Consider the following 22,613-nt stretch of genomic DNA (forward strand, 5'->3'; position numbering starts at 1 on the left):
TTGCGAAACACGTTAGAGAGCGCGCTACGATATAAAACATAACTCGCGGCAAATGAAGCCGCCGCAGTAAAACTTCCCTGTACTCGTTCCGTGGCTCGTATCTCGTTTTACTACCGCCACCGATGAAAAAGAGAACAGGTCAAACGTCGTTAATCATCCGTCGATTTCCCTTGGAAGCCGCGTTTCAATCGGCCGACAATTTTCGTCGTCGCGAAATGTTACGGAAAATCGCATTTTACGATCCTTTTATCGGGCATTTTTCGAAGCCGCAGTGCCTCGACAAAAGTTACAACACGATTTATGCGTCCCCGTTACCTTTGTCCCATCTCTGCTTTATTCTTTCCTTTGCGGTCCGTCTCAAGCCTCGTACACGCCTACCATAAATCACTGCTTTAATTACAAATGCGCGTTTGCAAGAAAATTTTTCTAATTATTCCCCGAGAATAAACGATCGACGGACAAACACAGTCGCGATGAAAAACAAGGAAGTGATATACTTGGTGCCGAAGTAAACGTGTCAAGGAAACTCGGTTTGCTCTGCATCTGCTCGTTATCATTGCCACCCGCATGACTTCAACGGCTAACAAAAGGAAGTCTCGTTGAAAAGAATTGAATGACTTCACTAGAATGGAATGATTACGCAATGATAATAAAGGGAAACGATGAAATTACGTTGTTTCATTGACGACCGTATCTGCATGGAAAATGAAATCTGTCAATTTGGATTTGAAAAGTTTCGCATAGATAATATTGTTTCAATTCACGAGGAATTACTCCTCATTGCAAGCAATCAATTTTAAGTTACTTTGGATAAACAAATTTATCTTCTTGCTTGAAAATGCAACGTGATCGATATTGCCAGCTGACAATAGATATTTTTAATCGAAACGAGCGGAAGTGATGACTTCTTAACACGATTATTAGTCCAGAACACAGAGGCCAATGTCGTTTGCGTTTCTCAATCGATGCTTCAGCCTCGTTTGATAACGCTCGGCTATACATTGTTGCGAAAGTTTCCTTAATTGAAACGCTCTGAATATTGCATATACATACATATTCGAATAAAAAAGAAAATAAAAAAATAAGTCTGTTATTATTTTGTTAACCATAACTTATCTTTCCTTTTTCTTTGTATTACAATGACTTAATGGTGTTACAGAGACTCATAATCCCCTTCTTCTTCACGCTAATGATGTGTGGAATACTCCGGAGTGATATGCATTTTGTAGCACAATACGCTTCCTCTTTGTGGACGGAGAGAATGAAACATGCTTCGTGATAAACTCCATACACGAGCGTTTCGTTTCATGGCTTGCAATAAAGGCGAAAGTAATTAACAATGCACTATGAATATAATGCAAAATAATAACTTGGTGGTCGTATAATTTTAATAAAATTATTAATTGCTAGTTGTAGAAAGGTTAGGCGCACCCTTTTCAGAGAAAGATCGTAACTGCAGGTTCTAAAGGCGAAACAACCGCGTTTTCCACCCATGTCCCGTGCAAGTATCCGAAGCTAGTCGTCACGCGTGCCTCAACACGCGTCCCACACACGCGCAGCGTGTTGACAGCATCGAAGAAGAGAAAAAGGAAGGGGTGGGACCATCGATGCTCTTCTTCTCGCGCGGCGTTCTTGCTCGTCAGCTGGACACGGCCGCGAGCAAACGGGCTGGAAAAGAAGGGAGGGAAGAACGACGAGGGAAGGAGAGACGGGAAGACGAGAGAAGAGAGAGCCTCTTCTCTCCAGATGAGCTCTCTTTCGGTGCGGCTCGTCCACAATCTGCTGCTCCAGTCTCGCGTCGAGTCCCGTAGGCGCATCTTTTCGGGGCTCCTTCCCTCTTCGCCCTTCGTCGAACAACGTGCCGTGTTTCAACCGAACAACATTTCATTTCATTTTTCTTGGATAATCTTCTTCGGAAGGGTATACGCGTAGCAATCGTGAAGTTTGATCGTTTCAATTTCAATTTATCAGTCGGATAGGGTGAATCGTTGAGGGGCGTAGAATTTTTCTTCTCGCGGGAGGGTGCGTGGTGATTGGACACCATTGGAGTTCACATGGATGAGATCTGGTTTGGTAAAATTGTACGGGAGTAGTGGTGGATCGTGGTGGAGTGATGTTACCTTCGTTGACAGGTATGGCTGATTAAATATGGACTAATTAGGGCCGGTTACTCGAAGGGTGTCGAGCGATGCTTCGTTAAGGGTGCCCCCGAGGTACGGTACGTTTGGTTTCTTTTAAATGGAAAAATGAAATATTTGTAGAAAATTCAAACGCTTGTTCATTACTGGACAGGTAAAGTTGTCATAACAAGTTAACACTTAATTAGCCGTAGGTTAATTAGTGACAAACAGATCACTTGTTTTTCTCTCGTAAATGTGACAATTAGAAATCGTCGTAATAGAACAAAACTGATCTCTTTTTCTGCGAGTTTTTAACGAATATACCAACTTTATGGAAGCTTTAATGATAGCCTCTGCTCGGTTTGCTTTTGCGTTATGATAACGAGTGAAAGCGGAGCGTATATCGATGAACGACGAATTGCCAAAGAAATCATTTTTGTTTCCTACGAAGAACAACTTTTTCCAAAACTTGGACTTCAGATTTAAAAAGAGAGAAAATGAATTTTAATACAAAAGAAATATAGCTTCTTCAGATCTTTTTGTCAAAAGAATTGAATTCCTTTCGAGATAGATAATGAAATCAGCAAAAAGAATGTTCAGATAAAGAAAATTAGAATGATAGTTGCTAAAAATGATAAAAGAGTTGAAAAATTAATTTCATAGTTCCTGACTGGCCTCCGTCATGGCGGAGGAGCAGCTATTGTGAATATTTATATCAGAAGATAGTTCCATCTATCTCATCGTACTAATTTGGCGCTTCCGGAAAGGCGTCATAGCCAGCTCGGAATCGCAATTATCACCCCGTTGTCTTTCCACTCGTTTGACGTGGCGAAATTCTTGCCACGTTGAAATAATCGAAAATAAAACGTTATTTTAGAAATGTATTATATTCAATCTTAGGAAAAGAAATAGAACTACTCGCATTTTTTTTTCATCGTTCCGCATACTATTTAGAGATAATTAAGGTAATTTTAATCACTTTCGAGTGTAATATAATACACCAACCTCTATCGAAGCTTCACTGAAAAGCCCTTCTAGTCTCAATTTCTTGCCACCCTGAACCAGAAGAAGATCTCTCTTTTCTCGTTCGTTGCAGAATTCCTCGCGTGTCAGATTACCCATCGTTCGGTCGATCAAGAACCATGATCGAGGATCCGATGGTGGTGTTGATCGCGAAGCACCGTTGAATCGTTCGATAGTGTTCATAAGTAAAGAGTGATCTAGAATCATGAGTGTGATACGAGGCAACGAGTAACTAGATCGTGTTCGAACAGTTTGTCGCACGAATCGATGATACCGGCCGTGAAAATGCCGAACCAAGTGTTGTTTCTCGCGACGTGTTTGCTGGTGATCGTTCCCCGAGGAATCACGGCAACGGGACAACGTTACACCACCAGCCCGTCCCAAGATCTGGACAATACTCTGCAATCAGTACCACCTCTTGGGTGAGTATATCGATTTATCGAACATCCGTGTACCGTGAAACGGGCCGATCTGTGCCTCGAGATCGAGATCGAGATCGAGATCGAGATCGAGATCGAGACCACGGCGATGAGCACGAGACAGTAATTTTCGTGGCATGTGATCGGAAAAGATAGGCCGCGGTATGCTTGGAATTCGAGGATAATCAGCCGTCCAATGTTCACATTTTACATTTTATTTTTATTTCACGGCGATCGAGGGAAACTTATTTTTCTTTAATTTCACTTTCGTTACTTTCTTTACTTTCATTTTCATTTTCGTTTTCATTTTATGCCAAGTCATCTCGACCGTATAACAGTGATCATAAGAGTGATTAAAATACCAAAGACGATTAATCTTTTTAATTTTAGTACGAACGTGTTGGTATTCCAGCAACGGAAACGATCGTGAAGGAAAATCGATTAAGCAGATTCGTGATCGAATTCTCACGCTGCGAGTGGTAGTCGTTTGACAGGTCCCGAACACTTCCAGACGTGGGAATGCCAGTGATAAAGTTGTTTTCAGCTCGTTTCTATTTTTACTTGCCGACTGGGAGACAGGAATCTAATGAAATCGCTTCAACAACTTACTTTCTGCTCTAGTTTCGTTTTTTTCCCATCCGAGTGACGTAATGTCGCATGTCTTGGAACGGCGTTATGTTTATCACGTGTCCAATATTTCGTTGTGTTCGCCCTCGAGCACACTGCTGGAAAGCAAAGAAAAAAAATAAAAAAAGAAAAGAGCTCCTCCAGTTTCTTTAACTTCTTCAACTGAATTCTTCGATGTTACATGTGGTGCTTAAATTTATTTCATAGACGATGCAGAAGGAAAAGCGTTTGAAATTATAATACATTAGAATTCAGAAATTTTCCAAATAAAAACATTCTAAATTTAATATCCGCGTCTACTCGATACTTTGAAATCTAACAACACCGTGTTGACAATTTTCAATCGATTTTCTATCGATTTTTAAAGCGTACGTATACGTCTTTAGTACATGTCAATGGACGTTTGATTACACACGCTGTTTGTGTATATCAGCAGACGTATATATACGTCCGTTGCAATCAAAGGGTTAAGCTGGTCGCGAAGGTCAAGTAAGAAGCGCGACTGAATCAAGCGTTCCCAGGCGATTCGCGGAAAACGTTTCCGCTTTGAAACGCGCGCCACGGTCAATTGGCTGTAATTGACGGATAATAATAATGATTCGTCGACTGTTTGATTTTCGTGACACGGTGACGGTGTTCAAATTCGTACTTTCTTCCCCTTTGAAATTGGATAAACGACGAGAGAAGAAGAAAAAATAATAAAGCAACGTATAACGTAACAAACAGATAACCCAATTTGAAGAGTTATCGGTGCTGTTTCGTTGCGAGTTACTAGATCAGACAGAATCTGCGATTTCGCAATACCTGATGTCCTCGAGTATCTTAAATAGCTCCAAAACATGATTAACGTATATTCGTGTAAATTTAACCGACGCTTTAATTACTTGCTTAATTGGAATATTGACACCAATATCGAAAACGGGATTCAATCTCACAGCTTTCGAGTAATCTCTTTGGTGGATCATTTTTAAGGCACAAAAGATTGATTTATATTGTATTTTGAAATTAATTATTCGATATTTTGACACTGTATTAAAATTTCAAGTAACCAGCGTTTGTTAAGTGTGTTAAACGAATTGTTTCAATTCGAACACGCTTAAGGATCAATCTACTATGGATAGATGGTTGGAATGCGGTGTAAATGGAAGGTTGCGACGGTTTATTGTAGAAAAGCCGGGAGAGCCGACGGTATTAGCTAGTCCCGCGGAAAAGTAATCGACATTAGCAAGGGGTATCGTATAACTGGGAGCAGAGGAACTAGTTTGTTACGGTAAAAGATTCTTGGCAGCTCGTTGCACGCGATAGTGGCACCACGGGGATCTCTCCCGACGTCGTAGCCGGTGAATCTCGATACGGGGAAGGGAAAATAAGTATAATCGGAATAACGACGATCTCGTGATTTCACTTAATACGGGACATTAGCCGAGGCGATAACGTCAATCCAGTCGGCGGTTTCGCGAACGTCGTCGAGATTGTTGCCACTTAACTCTTTCTTCATTGTACGCATTCGAATTTTTCCAGCAAAATACATTAATCTTATGAAAGTTGAAAAAAATTTAAAGAATCAATGATTTCGATCGTTTAATCCGAGATCGCTCGTTTCTTTTCTCATCGACCACTTTGATCGACCGTTCGAGACGCGTTTCAACCGCGAAACGATAATCGATGCGACGTATTAATGGCGCAATTGATCGCCACCGGTTAGGCGGAGTCACGTGAAACGTGTTTCTAATTGGCCGTGACAAGATACCATCCCTCTAATGCGTCTTTATTAATGAAAAAGTAGCTAGAGTGTGAAGCACGTTGGATTCGCTCGATTTTCGATGGCCTTCTATCTCAGGGTCGATTATCGCACGATCCTGGATGATTGACGCGAATTTTCCTCGATTAAATCGTGTAATTGCCGGGCGGAGGATGTTTCGTGATACTTAACGCCTATACTCTTGAACAAGTTACTTTGTAGAAGGTTGCTCGTAAAAATGATCTTCTAATTTCATCAATTCTAATGAATTTCTAACGAGCAAGGTTTTTAACATTCTTTCACGCTCTCTTGATATTCGAAGTTAGAATCACTGTAGAATAAGAAAAATAAGGGTTGATGTTAACATCGTAACGAAGAGAAAGACGTTTCCAAGATCGTAGAAAAATGATGGCAATGAAGAAAGAGGCTGGCTAGTCGAAGGCGTGTAATCGGCTAGTTAGATAACTCGTGCCCTACAATCGATGAACTTTGTCATTTATCGGCTTGTACTTCTTTAAACGCGACGATAACAATGTTCCGGAGCGAATTTATCGCGGTATTATACTTACAATTAGAACAGTTCAAATTTAAATGGTCCGTTGCACTGCTGCTGATTCTCAAAATTCATTTGAACAAATTTCGTACATGACGTTATTCTTATCGCGCCCGAGAACCATTATCACTTCAAATTGAGATTTCGCCGAATCTAAGTTACGTCCGACCCCGTTTCACGAATCGATTCTAATTGGCGAGCAATCCTCGTTGCCGACCATATCAACCGAAACGTGTCAGTATGCAACGAAGGCGTCACTTTTCCTCCCCCCGGGTTCCTCCTTCTTTTCACTTCCTTTTCTATTACGTAAGGAGTTCGTTTAGTTTCGACTAATCCAACTGACAGACTAACCGTGGATAATTATATAAGCGATGATCCCATTAGCCGTGAAATAGGTCCTATCCTATTTTCGACCATCCTCGACTTGTGGGAACACCCTTGGTATCTTCTTAACTTCCTGTGTTAAAGTGTTCATCGTTCGTGAAGGGAATTATTACTTAATTTATGGGATGACTTTAAGTTGGTTCATGGTTGTAAAACAAACACATTTCTCATAGTGATAAACTACTTAATGATATGGTAGAGTCTACTGTCTCAAAATTACGTTTTCAAATATTCCAAATTTATATGAAAAAATTTATATTAGAAAATGTTACGTCTTTAACACTAGGGTTAAAATGAATTGTTTTAAGTTTCTTATTTCAAATGATAAAAGTTATTAAACTATTTTTGTTAAAATACCTATACAATGAATTTTGCTTATTTTATTTTTAATTTAAAAGTCAAGGTGCATTGAAGGCGGTAATCATAGTTTGTTCGAAAATGGAACACATACGTAGGTCCGTCAATTACGACAATTGGGTGCGTAACGAAGGTTCACCGATTCCGCGTCGAACGCACCCTTTCGTCTTTCCTCTAATTATCAATGGCAGAGTGTAATAAACGATACAATAAATTTTCATCGTAACCGGTTGATATTACATCGTCGGTTGTTTCGTAACAACACCGACTGTCCTCAATAACTTGCTTTAATCCCTCGATGGTGCTTTAAGAGGCCATAAATTAGTGGTCAGTGTTTGTTTGTTCTACCTCGTTCATTTTTCTTCCCATCCCACTTTTTTTTCTGTTCGTTCGTACTAACTCATTTTCTCGAGCTTAGAAGCTCAACACGGTCGACTTTATTAGTCGCCTTTTGATCGCTTTAACCGTTAATGGACCATAATCCGCCATCTCGACAGAGCCATTCCAGCGGCCGTTTCAGATCCATTAAGTGCACTTTCCAATTGAACTTTTAAACCCACACCCGCTGCTAAGGCTGTTTAGACACGCATCAGGGTTTGTGCTGTTAGCTTATTGGATTATTGCGCGAGCACGCATACCGCGAACCGCTTTACGAATTAAACCGATGAAATCGACGAGCAAGCGATTATTTTGCAACCCCATTTTTTTTCTTCTCTTACCTTTGGTATATTATTTAGAATGATTTAGCGATATTCAATATTTATAATTTGTAATATTCGATAGTACGACATTTAACACTTAAATAACTCAAATCGATTACCTCAAACCATAATTAAACAGTGATGTTTAAATTTATTACAGGATTACCTGATCAAGTGACATTATTCAAGCAGCTGCCTCCAACATCATTTCCATATCGCGATAAATACGCTTTTTCTCATTAATATTATTGAACACCCGGTTAGAACATACCGATATCGTTGCATCAAAAGATAAATTGTTCACGAATATATTCAAAGTATAGAAATGTGTCGTCGACGCGATGATTGATTTTTATCCGTCACGATTAATTGGAAAATTATAGTTCACGCGAACGTTGCGACAGGTAAATCTACCATGCAATTTGTATGCAGATCGGTTGCCCTTTCGAAAAATTGGTTCATTATCAAATTAGAAATCGTTTCATTACGTCGTTACAACGGTACCTTGTAGGTTGTAATTATGAAATAATGAACAGCTGCCTCTAACGAGACCCTTTCTTAACGGGTGTATAATCTGTTGCATAAATATCGTGTTAAACATTAACCAATTACCTATCGATCGCAGTGAGAGTGATAAGTGAAAGTTACAAATATTGCCTAATTATTGCAAAACGCTTGATTAACTTTCTTTACTAATATCGGTATATCGAACGTTGATAGAAGAAAGACTAAACGCGCTTGCGATTCGGATGATAACGCTTTGAAACGAGGTCGCTGCGTTATCAAAAGGCGGAAACGGAATTTTTGCAAAGCGAGCGTGACGGTAACGCGGTGCCGTGGCACGCGCTGACAAGAATAAAGAATGGGAAGCGAACGTGGTGTGCCACCTCGGAACAAGGCGGCCATTCACACGGCCCGGCTCGTAATTAACGTCAGCTGCTATATAGCCAATCTCTGAGTACTTCCACTTACGCGCCTTGGCGCCGCAACTTGCTGCGCTTACGCGTATTTACAGGACCGTAAACACTACCCCCTTTTTTTCATTTTCCATTCGCATGACCAGCCATTTCGCGGCTATAATTTAGAGCAGAGGATTATTTATCTGAAATATAAATACGTCTGCTGACATATACTTTTTCGCAAATACTTCCGTTATCCAGCTTTCAATTGTAAATCATCATTAGCGAAGGGTTTCATTTTCCAGGCCGAACGTGTGCAGGTCAAGATACAAGAATTACTGTTGCCCCGGATGGACGAAGAAGCCCGAGACCGGTCTCTGTGTAATCCGTAAGTAAGAGCGAGCGGCACTTGGAATTAAAAAGTTCAATTATAATCCCTGCTGAATTCTCCCCCTCTCGTAATTGGACGTGATCTCATAAGTCGTTCGTTCTCGAGCACGTTCAATTTTAGCGTCGATTATCGAGCAGCCTGGAAGGTAACATCGCGATGATCGAGCACGCTTTTACACGACGATAAATAATTGTAACGTTACGCAATCAGCGGATAAATGGATGTCCGTACTCGAAGAAAATTGCTTTAATAGAGTGTGTTACACGCTTCCTGCTGATCGTACTGTCTCCTCTAATCACGATTTGTTAGTTTATCGATTGATATGGAAATTGCTTGTTTGTCGAATTATCATGTATATATTATATAAAATATTTTAGATTAATATCGTTTATAGCTGTGTGCACAAGACGATGCGGTACGGCAGGCAGATGCATCAGACCAAACATTTGTTTGTGCGAGGGTGGCACGGTGGCCTCGTCTTGTGCTAGCAGTCAAAGCAAAGGTAATCTCTCATTGAATATTTAAGAGATACATTTTCCAAACACGCGACAATATATATTATTAATTTTATAATAGCTGCCAGCCACGATAGTAGTAGCGCGTTAGAAAGGGGTGAGTCTGGTAGATGCAGGGCGCATTGCATAAATGGGAACTGCGTGGATGGCAGGTGTCAATGTCGCAGTGGGTACCAAGGAGAATTCTGTAACGAACGTGAGTTACTACCCTAGAAATCATCGCGATAATAAAAATATCCAAGGCCCAACCAAAGGTTTCTAAAAAATTTTCTGTGACAGCGATTTGTCGAGAGCCATGTTTGAACCAAGGAAGATGCATCGGTCCAGATCGTTGCGCTTGCATCTACGGGTACACAGGTAGACGATGTGAAACTGATTACAGGTAAACTGCATTTTTTCAAATTAACCTTCTGATTCGCCCCAAGTGAATTAGTGTTTCGTTTATCATTTCTCAAGGACCGGTCCCTGTTACACGAAAGTAAAGAATGGACAATGTTTGGCGAACCTTCAGGGCGTCGTTTGTACGCGACAGTTGTGTTGCGCCACCGTGGGCAAGGGTTGGGGTCACCCCTGCGAGAGGTGTCCGGCTAGACTGGACTGCGAATTGGGACACTTGAAGACCAATCAAGGCCAATGCGTCGGTGAGTAATTACCGATGAATGCTATTGATTACGAAATCGATAAAAATTCATCTATCGTTGATCAGATATCAACGAGTGCGAAGCGATACCAGGGCTATGCGAGGGTGGCAAGTGTCTGAACACACCGGGTTCGTTCACCTGCGAATGTCCTGACGGACAGGCGAGAGATCCTGAGACGAATGCTTGCAAGGATAGAGACGAGTGCCAGGAGGAGGGAATCTGCGAGGATGGACGTTGCGTGAACACAAACGGTGGCTATTATTGTCTCTGCAATCCAGGATTCATTCAAAGCCAGGATCGAAGATTCTGTATCGGTACGAAAGTGGTTGAAAATTCTTCTATCATTATTAGTTTCTTTTTTTCATTGATATAAATATTTGCAGATGGAAGACAAGGTTTATGTTACACGTCTGTGAATAGAAATGGTCAATGCAAAAATCGGTTATCGATGAGATTGAGCAAGAAAGACTGTTGCTGTGGAAAGAACATGGGACGAGGATGGGGCGACGAGTGCTACATTTGTCCCAATCCCGGAAGTGGTACGTAGAAACAATAGACATACCTCTGGCAAGGGAGAAGCTGCAAGTAGAACGGTCTTCGTTTAAAATCAAGTCGCCCAGAAGGCACGGACAATGTTTACGGTAATTGCGAGTAACGGGAACCGTGTTATTACTCAATTATAGACGATTACAACAGGCTATGCTTGCAACAACTGCAACCCATCACCGCCATAAACGAGTGCGCTCTACGACCGGATATATGCGGAAACGGGAAGTGTATCGACACGAAGGATGGATACGAGTGCGATTGTTATCCTGGTTTCACCAAGAAGGCAGGCAGATGCGAGGATATCGACGAGTGTCTATTGGGATATTGTCAGGGTGGCACTTGTCAGAATTACGAGGGCAGTTTCACTTGTCAGTGCCCGCCAGGATTCGTCGTGTCGGGTGAAGGAAGATATTGTACAGGTAATTTTCATTTTCCTCGTTCCTTTAATTTATCAAATTTTCTAATCTTCGAACGACCTTTCAATTTCTTAAATATTTCACTTTTTTTTCTGGCAGACCATGACGAGTGCCAGGATACAGGGATGTGCAACAACGGACATTGCATCAACATGAATGGATCCTTCAAATGCAAGTGCAACGATGGTTACGCTCTATCACCGACAAAGAATACTTGCATAGGTAAAAATATTCTTCCAACGATACAATACACATATTTCTACTTTGATTTAAACGAACAAATATATCCGTTCATAGATATCAACGAATGCGCTGATAATCCTCGTATCTGCTTAAACGGAAGATGCGAGAACACACCGGGATCGTATCACTGCATCTGTCAATCTGGATTCACGGCGTCGCGAGATAATACGTTCTGCGTGGACATGGACGAGTGTTCCACCAGTGGTATGTGTGAAAACGGGAAATGCGTGAACATGGAGGGCTCTTTCAAATGCGTCTGCGACTCTGGATTCCGGATTGGACCAGATCAGAGTCATTGCATCGGTGCGTGTTGCACTTGCACTTTTTCCAAATTTTAATTTATCATATCGAAAATTTTACGATAAATCTTTATATTAATCAGATATCGACGAGTGCCTAAGCGGACCCTGTCAAAGTGGTCGCTGTATCAACACTCCTGGTAGCTTCCGGTGCGAGTGTCATCCTGGATTCAATTTAGGACCGGATGGAAGATCCTGCTTAGGTTTATCATTAATGAAAATCCTAACTCTATGATATTAATTAATACATAAAATGAACAAATTTAACAAATTTTTATTTCTAATAGACACAAGAAGAGACCTGTGCTATTCGCAATACAAAGATGGACAGTGTTCGAACCCAACGTCAACAGCAGTGACAAAATCGAGCTGCTGTTGTTGCACCGTGATTTTGGGACAACCTATGGGCTGGGGAAGTACCTGTCAAGCCTGTCCACTTCCTGGCACGAGCGAATTCGATGCTCTTTGCCCACATGGAGCTGGGATGACTTACAATGGAGATGGTAATTAATCGAAGATAGAAGATCATTCAATAAAACTGAAAAAATTATTCTGTTTGACTAAACAGACATCAACGAGTGCGCACAGAATCCCAACATCTGCGTGAACGGTGGCTGCGAGAATCTCATGGGAACCTATCGTTGCATCTGCGACAGTGGTTACGAGGTGGACTCGACAGGAAAAATTTGCACCGACATAAGCGAATGCGAATTAGAGGAATCTCTTTGCAGCGGTGGTCAGTGTCGAAACACACCCGGAAGCTTCCAGGTAAATAAACAAACGTCACAGATTTTATATTTCGACACTTGGCGAATTAATTTAACTTCCGAATAATGCGATAATTATCAAATCTATATTCACACAGTGTATCTGTCCAAGTGGAACGAGGTTCAACACGCAGAACCACATGTGCGAGGACATCGACGAATGCGAGGAACTCGGACCGGATGTGTGTTTAAACGGGATCTGTGCGAACACTCCGACTTCCTACGAGTGCGAGTGTTCTCCCGGATACGTTCTCGATCATACCGGGCACATATGCATGGGTACAAGCAGAAATTTGAGCAAATGAATTCTTTGTAAAAGAAACGAAAGTATAATTGAAATTTCTCTCAGATAATAGGAGAGGTTCCTGCTGGACGAAAATGATAGACGGTCGTTGCGAGTACAATTTACCAAGGCTGGCACTCAAATCGGAGTGCTGTTGCTCGGTAGGGGTCGCTTGGGGAAGCCCCTGCGAACTTTGCGATCACTCCCTCTGCGAGTGCTCGAAAGGATACGCGAAATTCGGTGGCAAAGATTGCGTTGACGTGAACGAATGCGAATTGAACAGCGGAATTTGCAAGGGAGGCGGTACTTGCGTTAACACCGATGGTTCCTATCGCTGCGAATGTCCACCTGGTTTGACTTTAGACGCAACACGTAAGTTCTGTACGCGATGATCATTTTTAACAACATAACTAACGCGATATTTAAATTTATAAACATTTTCCTCAGACACCACGTGCATAGACACTAGACAAGAGACCTGTTACATGGAGTACCGTCACGGACAGTGCTCGAACGCGATCGATGGTCAATTTTCCAAGAGTCTCTGTTGCTGTTCCGTGGGTCGCGCATGGGGTAGCGAAAGATGCGAGTCCTGCCCGAAACCGGGCACCCACGTTCACCAAGAACTGTGCCCCAGGGGACAGGGCTTCACCGACAGGCAGGACATCAACGAATGCATCGAGTTTCCTAGCATGTGTCTGAACGGAAGGTGCAAGAACACAGTTGGTAGTTTCGGTTGCAAGTGCAACCAGGGTTTCGCGTTAGACGAACATGGGATCAAGTGTAACGGTGAGTGATCGATAATCGTTCGATGTCGAGGGCTATTGGGTCGAATGGGATCTTTCGTGTTTCGGAGGATCTACACATTTGTGGTATTTACTAACTCTATTTGTGTAACTCTAATTCGATTAGGGATTATATTTTTGTTTAACTTTACTTTGAAATATCATTGAATTTCCAAATGAAACTTATGGTAAAAAAAATGAATTAACCGTGGGTCCAAGCCAACTATGATTTAAGTTTATTAGAGACGTTTGACGCGTTAACGCGTCCTTCGATTTCACGTAAACGGGACAATGGCGTGAATATTTCTATCGTTTGTACGCAGATATCGATGAGTGCGAGATCATGCATGGAGTGTGCGGAAACGGGACCTGCAGGAACACGCCTGGCAATTTCCAGTGTGACTGCAATCCTGGATATCGCAGCAGCGATATTATGAAAATTTGCATGGGTACGTAGCACCGGACGGAACTACGCGCGAGACTAACCAACTGGATAAGCTAAGAAGAATCGAATGGAACAAACGTACACGATCGATCGATGGTAATTAACTCGTGATCATTGATTTTAGATATAAACGAGTGCGAGGAAACGACAGGATTGTGTCTGGGAGGCACGTGTATCAATACGGAGGGCAGTTTCAAGTGCCACTGTCCTCCTGGACACGAATTAAGTCCTGACAAGCAATCTTGCAAGGACATCGACGAATGCTCGAGAACCAGTGGAATTTGTTCGAACGGTGTTTGCGAGAACATGATGGGCACTTATCAGTGCATATGCGACGATGGTTATCAACAGACTGGATTGAAGTCCCATTGCGAGGATATAAACGAGTGCGCGACCAACAATGGAGGATGCGAGGATATTTGTTTGAACACGCCAGGCAGCTTCTCTTGCTCCTGCGGGTATGTACTTTGGTATTTATGTACAAGCTGGTTCGTGATTATCGTCATCGTCGCAATGGCTTTTGAATTTTTTCCCAACAGCACCGGTTTCGCTCTGAATCTTGATGGTCGATCCTGCGTGGACGTGGACGAATGCAAAGAGAATCCTCGAATTTGCAACGGAGGCAAATGCGCCAACATCCCAGGTGGCTATATATGCACCTGCACCGATGGATTGTTGCCAGGGAAGGATGGCGCATCTTGCGTAGGTATGTAAAAGATAATCTGATTCTTTTTGAACGTTGTTATCGATGCATTTTTTTTTAGACGTCGACGAATGCACCACTCAGCCCCAGATCTGCGGCTACGGTGAATGTTACAACACCATCGGTTCGTTCAACTGTCGGTGCGAAGAAGGATATTCCGTGAAACCGGATGCAGGTCCCGGATGCACCGACGACGACGAGTGTCTACTGAACGCGTATTCCTGCAGCGAATTCGCCGAGTGCCAGAACACTCAAGGATCCTACGAGTGCACCTGCCACGAGGGCTTCGTGGGCAACGGGGTCGAGTGCAGGGATGTCAACGAGTGCCTGACGAATAACGGAGGATGCGATTCTAATGCACAGTGCATCAATACCGAAGGATCGTTCAAGGTAATATCAATTTCGTTTTTAAGAAAAATTATTTAGGATCTCGAGATCCTTTTGAACACAGTACCGCTGGCACTATCTAGCTTTCAGCGTCGGAACTAATTAAAGAAAAATTACTTTTCCAAAGCTTCGAATGAATTTTCCTGCCATCATTTAAGTTGTGTTGAGGTGATAAGATGCAACGGCACCACAGAAGTACAGAACTCGTTTATTTAATAAAAAGTATGTAATTTTCTGTATAGTTAATTTCCCCGCTTACCGTCAGATGGTACCAGTGGTACTATTTCCAGAGCGCGCATAGATATGAAATTAAAAAGACATAACTTGAATGATCTTATTGTATAATTATTTGACATTTTGTTCTAGCACTGTGCAAATTGGGAAAAACCTAATCCTACCCTAAACTTGAAAATCCTACTAAATAAATTTCTCTATATCATCAATTTTCTATTAAATTAAATTATAAAAAAAAATTCAATTATTTCAGTGCGTCTGCGATGCTGGCTTCCGTGGCGATGGATACACCTGCAAAGACATCGACGAGTGCGCGAACGATAACACCCTCTGCGAGAACGGACACTGTCTCAATTATCCAGGCTCTTTTCGTTGCGAATGCGAAATGGGCTTCATGCATCCCGACGAGAACAACGAGCAAATGTGCGTGGACATAAACGAGTGCGAGATGTTCAGTAATCTCTGCGTGTTCGGTCGTTGCGAGAACATATTTGGCATGTTCCGGTGCGAGTGCAACGAGGGCTACAAACTGGACGGTTCGGGAGGGAATTGCACGGACATCGACGAATGTGAAAATCCGCAATCCTGCCAATACGGCACGTGTATAAACACGCAAGGGAAATATATATGCAAGTGCCCGCCTCATCACGAGCTGGTGGAAGCTGGAAACGCATGCGTTGGTGAGCAATTGCATATTTTTCATCCTTGCAGGACTATTTAAACTGTAGTTTTATAATACGATAATATTCTAGATAGGAGAGAATCGTTTTGTTTCACCGGTTTCGAACACGGCACCGGAAAACCTCAATGCATCTTCGACTTGTCATCCGCGGTGACAAAGGCGACGTGCTGCTGCAGCATCGGCAACGCTTGGGGCAACAATTGCGAGGAGTGCCCTCAGATAGGAACGAGAGAATTCGAGGAACTATGCCCTGGAGGACCTGGATACAGACCTAATCGAGTCACTGTTATCCTGGAGGACATCAACGAGTGTGAGGAACACGAGAATATCTGTCAGAATGGACACTGTACCAACACCTTCGGTAGCTTCATGTGTTCCTGCAACGAGGGTTTCATTCTGGATGACACCAAGACCAGTTGCATCGGTAATCTCGAAGATTTACTTGAAATTATCAAACGAGGAAATTAAATCTCTGGCATTTGCAGACATAAACGAATGCGACTTGCATCCACAAATATGCGGGGTGGGCTACTGTATCAACGATCAAGGAAAATACCACTGCGAGTGCCCGGAAGGATACATGGCTATGCCAGGAGGAAGTGAGTGAATTATTTTATCAGAAGGTACAAAGTTTTCTATTTTTCTGCCTCGTTTTTTCAGAGGAATGCGTCGACATGAGAAAAGAATCCTGTTACCTCGACTATGACAATGGCCAGTGTTTCAATCCCATGATGCATCCGCAAACGAAAATGTTGTGTTGTTGTTCCATGGGAGCTGCTTGGGGAAGTCCTTGCGAACGGTGTCCCGCGGAAAGGACTCGTAAGTGTATAAAACGTAATTCTTCGTAAAGAGACAGATCACGAATGTGTTATTCTTGAAGGTGAACACGAAATTCTTTGCGGCATGGTACCCGGTCAAATAATGAATCCCATAACCAATCACACGGAAGAAATTGACGAGTGCTCGCTTATGCCGACCATGTGCACTCACGGTCGTTGCATGAACACTCCTGGCAGCTTCGAGTGCCAGTGCGATCGTGGATACGTGTACGATCAGGATTCTCATCAATGTATCGATGAAAACGAGTGTCTACAGGTACGATGATTTTAATCGATTAATTCATAACAGGTTATTTCAACTCTTCTTTTGTTACAGATTCCAAATCCTTGCAGTGGCAACGCACAGTGCATAAACAAGCAAGGCTACTTCGAGTGCACTTGTCCAGCAGGGTACAAACTTGGACTGAGTCAACGAGACTGCGTGGACATCGACGAATGCTACGAGAGAGCTGGAATCTGCAATAGCGGTGCCTGTAACAACTTGCAAGGCAGTTTCCAATGCGTTTGCCATCCTGGTTTCGCGTTAACCAGGGACAGGGACAATTGCGTGGACATAGACGAGTGTCAACGCAATCCGAACATTTGCAATAATGGAACATGCGTCAACACCCTGGGTTCCTATAAATGTATATGTTATCAAGGATTCAAGCTTAGTCCTAATAACGATTGCGCGGGTGAGTGAAAGACTTTCAATAAAAATACTCGATCAGGTTGGTTCGAAGAAGTTAATAGTAATTTGTAATTGAAACGAATAAATCTTGGGACAGATATCGACGAATGTCGAATCATGCCTTTCCTGTGCCGCAACGGAAGATGCCGAAACACTGTTGGCGCGTTTATCTGCGAATGTGCCGATGGCTATGTTTTGGCCCAAGATGGTCAACATTGCAGAGACGTGGACGAGTGTCGCGAAGTGAGCAATCCACGAATAAATATACAAATAATTGTCCGAAAACCTTGATGAGCTAAAATATTAATGAAAAACTACGTTAGGTACCCGGTCTCTGTCCACCGCCCGGGAAGTGTCAGAATCTAATGGGGTCTTACATATGCAATTGCCCGCCGGGTTACGAATTGGATCACACGAAGAAAAGATGTGTCGGTAAGTGAAGAAAGAATCAAACGGATAAAACATAGATGCGATTGAAATTGATCTGTACAGATGTCGACGAATGCGTGGAGACTCAAGGAATTTGCGAGAACGGTCGTTGCATCAACACGGAGGGTGGTGTGATCTGCGAGTGTCCGGTTGGATATAAATTAAGCGACAAACCAAACTCGATGCGATGTATCGATGTTAGAGAGGAATTCTGTTACGATCGTTACGTATCACATCTGCGAGGACGATGTACCTATCCTCGAACAGGGGCCATGACGAAGAAACATTGCTGCTGCACTATGGGGAAGGCTTGGGGCAAATACTGTGAACAGTGCCCTCCGGAGGACAGTGGTGAGAATCTAATTTATAAATTATTTCACACCAACTAAAGAGTGTCAAGGCAATTTGAAAAATCCAATGTTTCCAGAGGAATTCAAACGACTGTGTCCTGAGGGACCAGGCAGAGACGACACAGGAATCGATCTGAACGAGTGCCTGTTCATGCCGGATGCATGTGCCGGTGGTGAGTGCATAAACACCGACGGTTCCTTCAGGTGCGAGTGCCCCTCAGGATACATGCTGGACGCGACTGGAAGACGCTGCATAGACAACAACGAGTGTCTGACGGTGCAGAATATATGCGGTAATGGGACGTGCACGAATATAGACGGTGGTTTCGAATGCTCTTGCAACGAAGGATTCACACCTGGTGTGAACCAGGTCTGCGAGGACGTGAACGAGTGCCTGGAGATGGGCAACCAGTGTGCGTTCAGGTGTCACAATGCACCGGGATCGTTCAGGTGCATTTGCCCTTACGGGTACACTTTGGCGCCTGATGGACGACACTGCATAGGTGGGTGAATGTTTAGAATCAGAGGTGACTGTAGAATTACTATCTTTTCATTCTTTTTCATCATTAGACAAATAAATTGCAACGAAACCCAAGAACATTTAAAACATAAGAAGCTAATCACTGTTTCAGACGTCGACGAGTGTGCAACGCCAGCGAACAACTGCAAATACCAATGCAAGAACCTGATCGGTAGTTTCATGTGCATCTGTCCGCCTGGTTTCCAACAAATCGGCATGACCGATGAGTGCAAGGACATCGATGAATGTGCTATCAATTCAGGACTATGTCGAAATGGTCAATGCGTCAACTTAGAAGGGAGTTATCAATGCTACTGTTACGATGGTTTCGAGCAAAGCCCAGATGGAAAATCTTGCATAGGTATGTAGAAAAGAAAGATAAAAGATAAACAAAAGATTGATCGAATCTTTCGTTAGATCGAAGAGTGGGATACTGTTTCCTGCAAACGATCGGTGGTAGATGCACAGCGAGGACTTCCGACTTGAAAACAGTAACAAAAGCGGACTGCTGTTGCACAATGGGTGCAGCTTGGGGTCCTCATTGTGAAATATGTCCTTCCAAAGATTCTGATAATTATAATGAACTGTGTTTGGACAAAGGTTTCTCCGTAGACGGTCAAGGTACTTAAATAATGAATAATTTTTTATTCTTATCGGTACGTAACCGGAAATTCTTTTCAGATATCGACGAGTGTAGAACGATTCCTGATTTGTGCCGAAACGGGCTGTGTATTAACACTTTGGGGTCTTATAGATGCGTTTGCAACAAGGGTTACAAGCCCGACAAATCTGGTACTCAGTGTGTAGGTAAGTAATGAAAATGATGGAGAAAAATAATCTGGATATGGGTTGGATTGTAAATGAAGAATCGAAGCCCTGATCTAGCAGCCCTACACGTTTAAACGTTAAATATTAAATAATAAATTGTAGACATAAACGAGTGCGAAACGGTACCGAAACCGTGCAAGTACAACTGCCAGAACACAGAAGGAAGTTTCATTTGTTCGTGTCCTGCGGGTTTCATTCTGAATCCCGACGGGGTCAGCTGCAGGGACCTGGATGAATGTGCGACCGGGAATCATCTGTGTCAACAGAACTGCATCAACACTCAAGGAAGCTACACTTGTGGCTGCCAGGAAGGATACACCCAAGATGGAGACGCTTGCCATGGTAAGTAATCATTATCGAGCAGCCAGAATTTACTGGTGCTAATTATTTCCTATCTATGTAGATATAAACGAATGCGAACAGCATGGAACTTGTCCCAAACCGGGTACTTGTATTAATACTCTTGGAAGCTTCCGGTGTATCTGTCCGAGAGGATTCAAACTCGATCAGAGTGGTAGATTTTGTGTCGATCAGAACGAGTGTGCTGAGGACTCCACCTGCGAGCATGGCTGTCAGGTGATTACTAAGCTACCAATTAAATTCGCGAATTTAACAAAATTTATAATTGTGCGAAAATGGATATTTTTCTACACAGAATTTTATGGGAAGCTATCGGTGTGGTTGTCCAGAGGGTTTCGTCCAACACTTGTACTACAATCAATGCATCGACGAGAACGAATGCAACACGTCTCCTTGCGGTGACAATACATGCATCAATACAATTGGTAGCTTCAAGTGTGGCTGCCCTGATGGCTATCAATTTGACAATAATCTACAGATTTGTGTTCAGGTAACAGATTTGCACCTTCACTATCGTAAGATGAATCAGTAGTTGATATTAAAGAAAGAGAAAAATTGATGATCTAGGTGAGTGCTGGGTGCATGGGAAGTCCATGTGCATTCGGATGCACCCCTAATGGAGCGAATGGATTCATTTGTGGATGTCCGAGTGGTTACCAGCGAATTGGTCAGGTTTGTAATTAAAATTTTAAAAAAAGTCAATTCATTCGAAGGAAACATGTGGAAGATTTATAATGTAATTTTAAATAGGGTCATTGTCTTTCAACGATAAATCCCTTATCGCAAGGGTACTACGGTGAGGATATCAGCAATGCACCGACTTTTGTGATCAATCCTGATCCCTATCACATACCACCAGCGGATGATAAGACTATATCAACGGAGGGTTGTTTCTCTTGCAAGGTACCCTAAAATCTACCTCTTTTTTCGCTATATACTCATTCAAATTTGAATGTTTTTTAATTAATAGATCAACGGGAAAGGAAGACACAGAAGGGGTGTTCGAACGAAATCAATGGACGCAGAGATGACCGCGAGACGAAATGAATTCATGAAGAAACGATTCGTCAGAGCTGCGAAGAGGCATCATCACGGCGAGGAATACATTCTTAAGATCAGTTTGCGACAGACTAGGCACCGGATGAGAATCATCAAACTGCAGCCAGCTGTCAAGGTAAGAGAAATCTTTTTTATATTTCATCTTTTAATGAAAATTTAAGTAACAAACGATTATCGATGTTCGTAGGACGACATAGAGTACAAGATTATTAAAGGAAACGAAGATAATCATTTCGAGATTGTGAACGAGCACGGAATATCCGCGTTGCACTTCCGTAGTCGATTGAAGAAACCCGATCGATTCAGGCTGTTGATTCATGGACGTTCGAGAAATGGCACCAACGAGGAGAACGAAGTCTGGGAAAGGCCACTCACCTTTAGAGTGCACTTAATAGTGACGGAGTAATTCCTAGAGGAACGGTGTTTCCGTTCTTTTAGTCAATTTTTCATGTCGCCACGTGGAACGAGAGAAATTAGCCGAGCTAGAAGTATTATGGCACGAAACTTTCGGATATTCGTTCGGGCAGGTGAAGCCTTAAAACGCTTTTTAATTTGTGTTCATTTGTAGCCTCGACTCACTGCCAAATAATTATTTTTCTTCTTTTCTCGCGTATCTAGAACGTTGCTGTATACCATTAATTATTCCTTAACACTGCCTCTGCCTTGTTCGTGTTTAAAACTTTTTCATTTTTATTTTTTATCTTTTTCGAAACTAACCATAATCTACGTCAACAATGCCTCGAAATACTCGTGAAACTTATGAAATTTAAAAAGAAGACTAAATGCAGATCGGAAACTGCCTGCAGAATTACTGTCATTTGTTGAAATGTTACACGTAGAAATTGAACACTCTAGGAATGTACAAACGAAAAACGAAGATTTCTATTATACCTAAGTTTAACGATGAAATGTATACATACACAGACGTAGCTTTATATATTTATATAACGTTTATAGACGGCTAGAAGATAGTGAAATTCGTGTAGAATTCGCAGACCTGGGTACCTGGTTTGCGCGTGTCTTGCACCGTCGCGTTTAAGTGCCTTCAGGACGATTAAAAGAGAATTTATATAAGGCAAGTAACGATAATCGATCAGATAATATATGTACAATTTTAGGAGACGATCGTTAATCATCCTTAATCGTGTCAGTTAAAAACACAGAGGAAAGTTGTACGATTGTCTTTACGATAGATATGTGAATAGAAACTATGATGGATAATTTTGTACAATCAATCGCGAATGCGAGGATTATTCCAACCGGGACGATTCACAAATATATGTGTTATAAATCTATAATTTTCATTTCTCGACTAAGTATTACCATGAATAAATTAAGAAACAGCAAATTGATGCGTGAAATAAAATACAAGCTCTCTGAATAACGAGCACAGT

The 22,613-nt window shown here is 42.2% G+C and overlaps 1 protein-coding gene across 1 annotated transcript; it reads left to right on the forward strand.

The window, feature by feature from the left end:
- Positions 1-1,774: 1,774 nt before the first annotated feature.
- Positions 1,775-22,573, forward strand: LOC117602305 (fibrillin-2). The gene is made up of 42 exons (XM_076691766.1): positions 1,775-2,132; positions 3,217-3,565; positions 9,130-9,212; positions 9,610-9,717; positions 9,792-9,926; positions 10,010-10,112; positions 10,187-10,371; positions 10,437-10,685; positions 10,755-10,910; positions 11,055-11,339; positions 11,436-11,558; positions 11,634-11,882; positions 11,962-12,081; positions 12,166-12,381; positions 12,447-12,646; positions 12,744-12,924; positions 12,995-13,300; positions 13,376-13,717; positions 14,037-14,162; positions 14,283-14,616; positions 14,698-14,864; positions 14,923-15,251; positions 15,736-16,162; positions 16,235-16,588; positions 16,650-16,763; positions 16,825-16,983; positions 17,045-17,259; positions 17,320-17,677; positions 17,771-17,916; positions 17,997-18,105; positions 18,166-18,453; positions 18,530-18,955; positions 19,085-19,333; positions 19,390-19,593; positions 19,654-19,779; positions 19,903-20,142; positions 20,204-20,376; positions 20,456-20,650; positions 20,728-20,832; positions 20,911-21,063; positions 21,131-21,334; positions 21,407-22,573. The coding sequence occupies exons 2-42, from the start codon at positions 3,411-3,413 to the stop codon at positions 21,623-21,625; spliced, it is 8,616 nt and encodes a 2,871-aa protein (XP_076547881.1). The 5' UTR covers positions 1,775-2,132; positions 3,217-3,410; the 3' UTR covers positions 21,626-22,573.
- The last annotated feature ends 40 nt before the right edge of the window (positions 22,574-22,613 follow it).

The sequence above is a fragment of the Osmia lignaria genome, chromosome 13 (genome assembly GCF_051020975.1).
Source record: "Osmia lignaria lignaria isolate PbOS001 chromosome 13, iyOsmLign1, whole genome shotgun sequence".
NCBI lineage: Eukaryota > Metazoa > Arthropoda > Insecta > Hymenoptera > Megachilidae > Osmia > Osmia lignaria.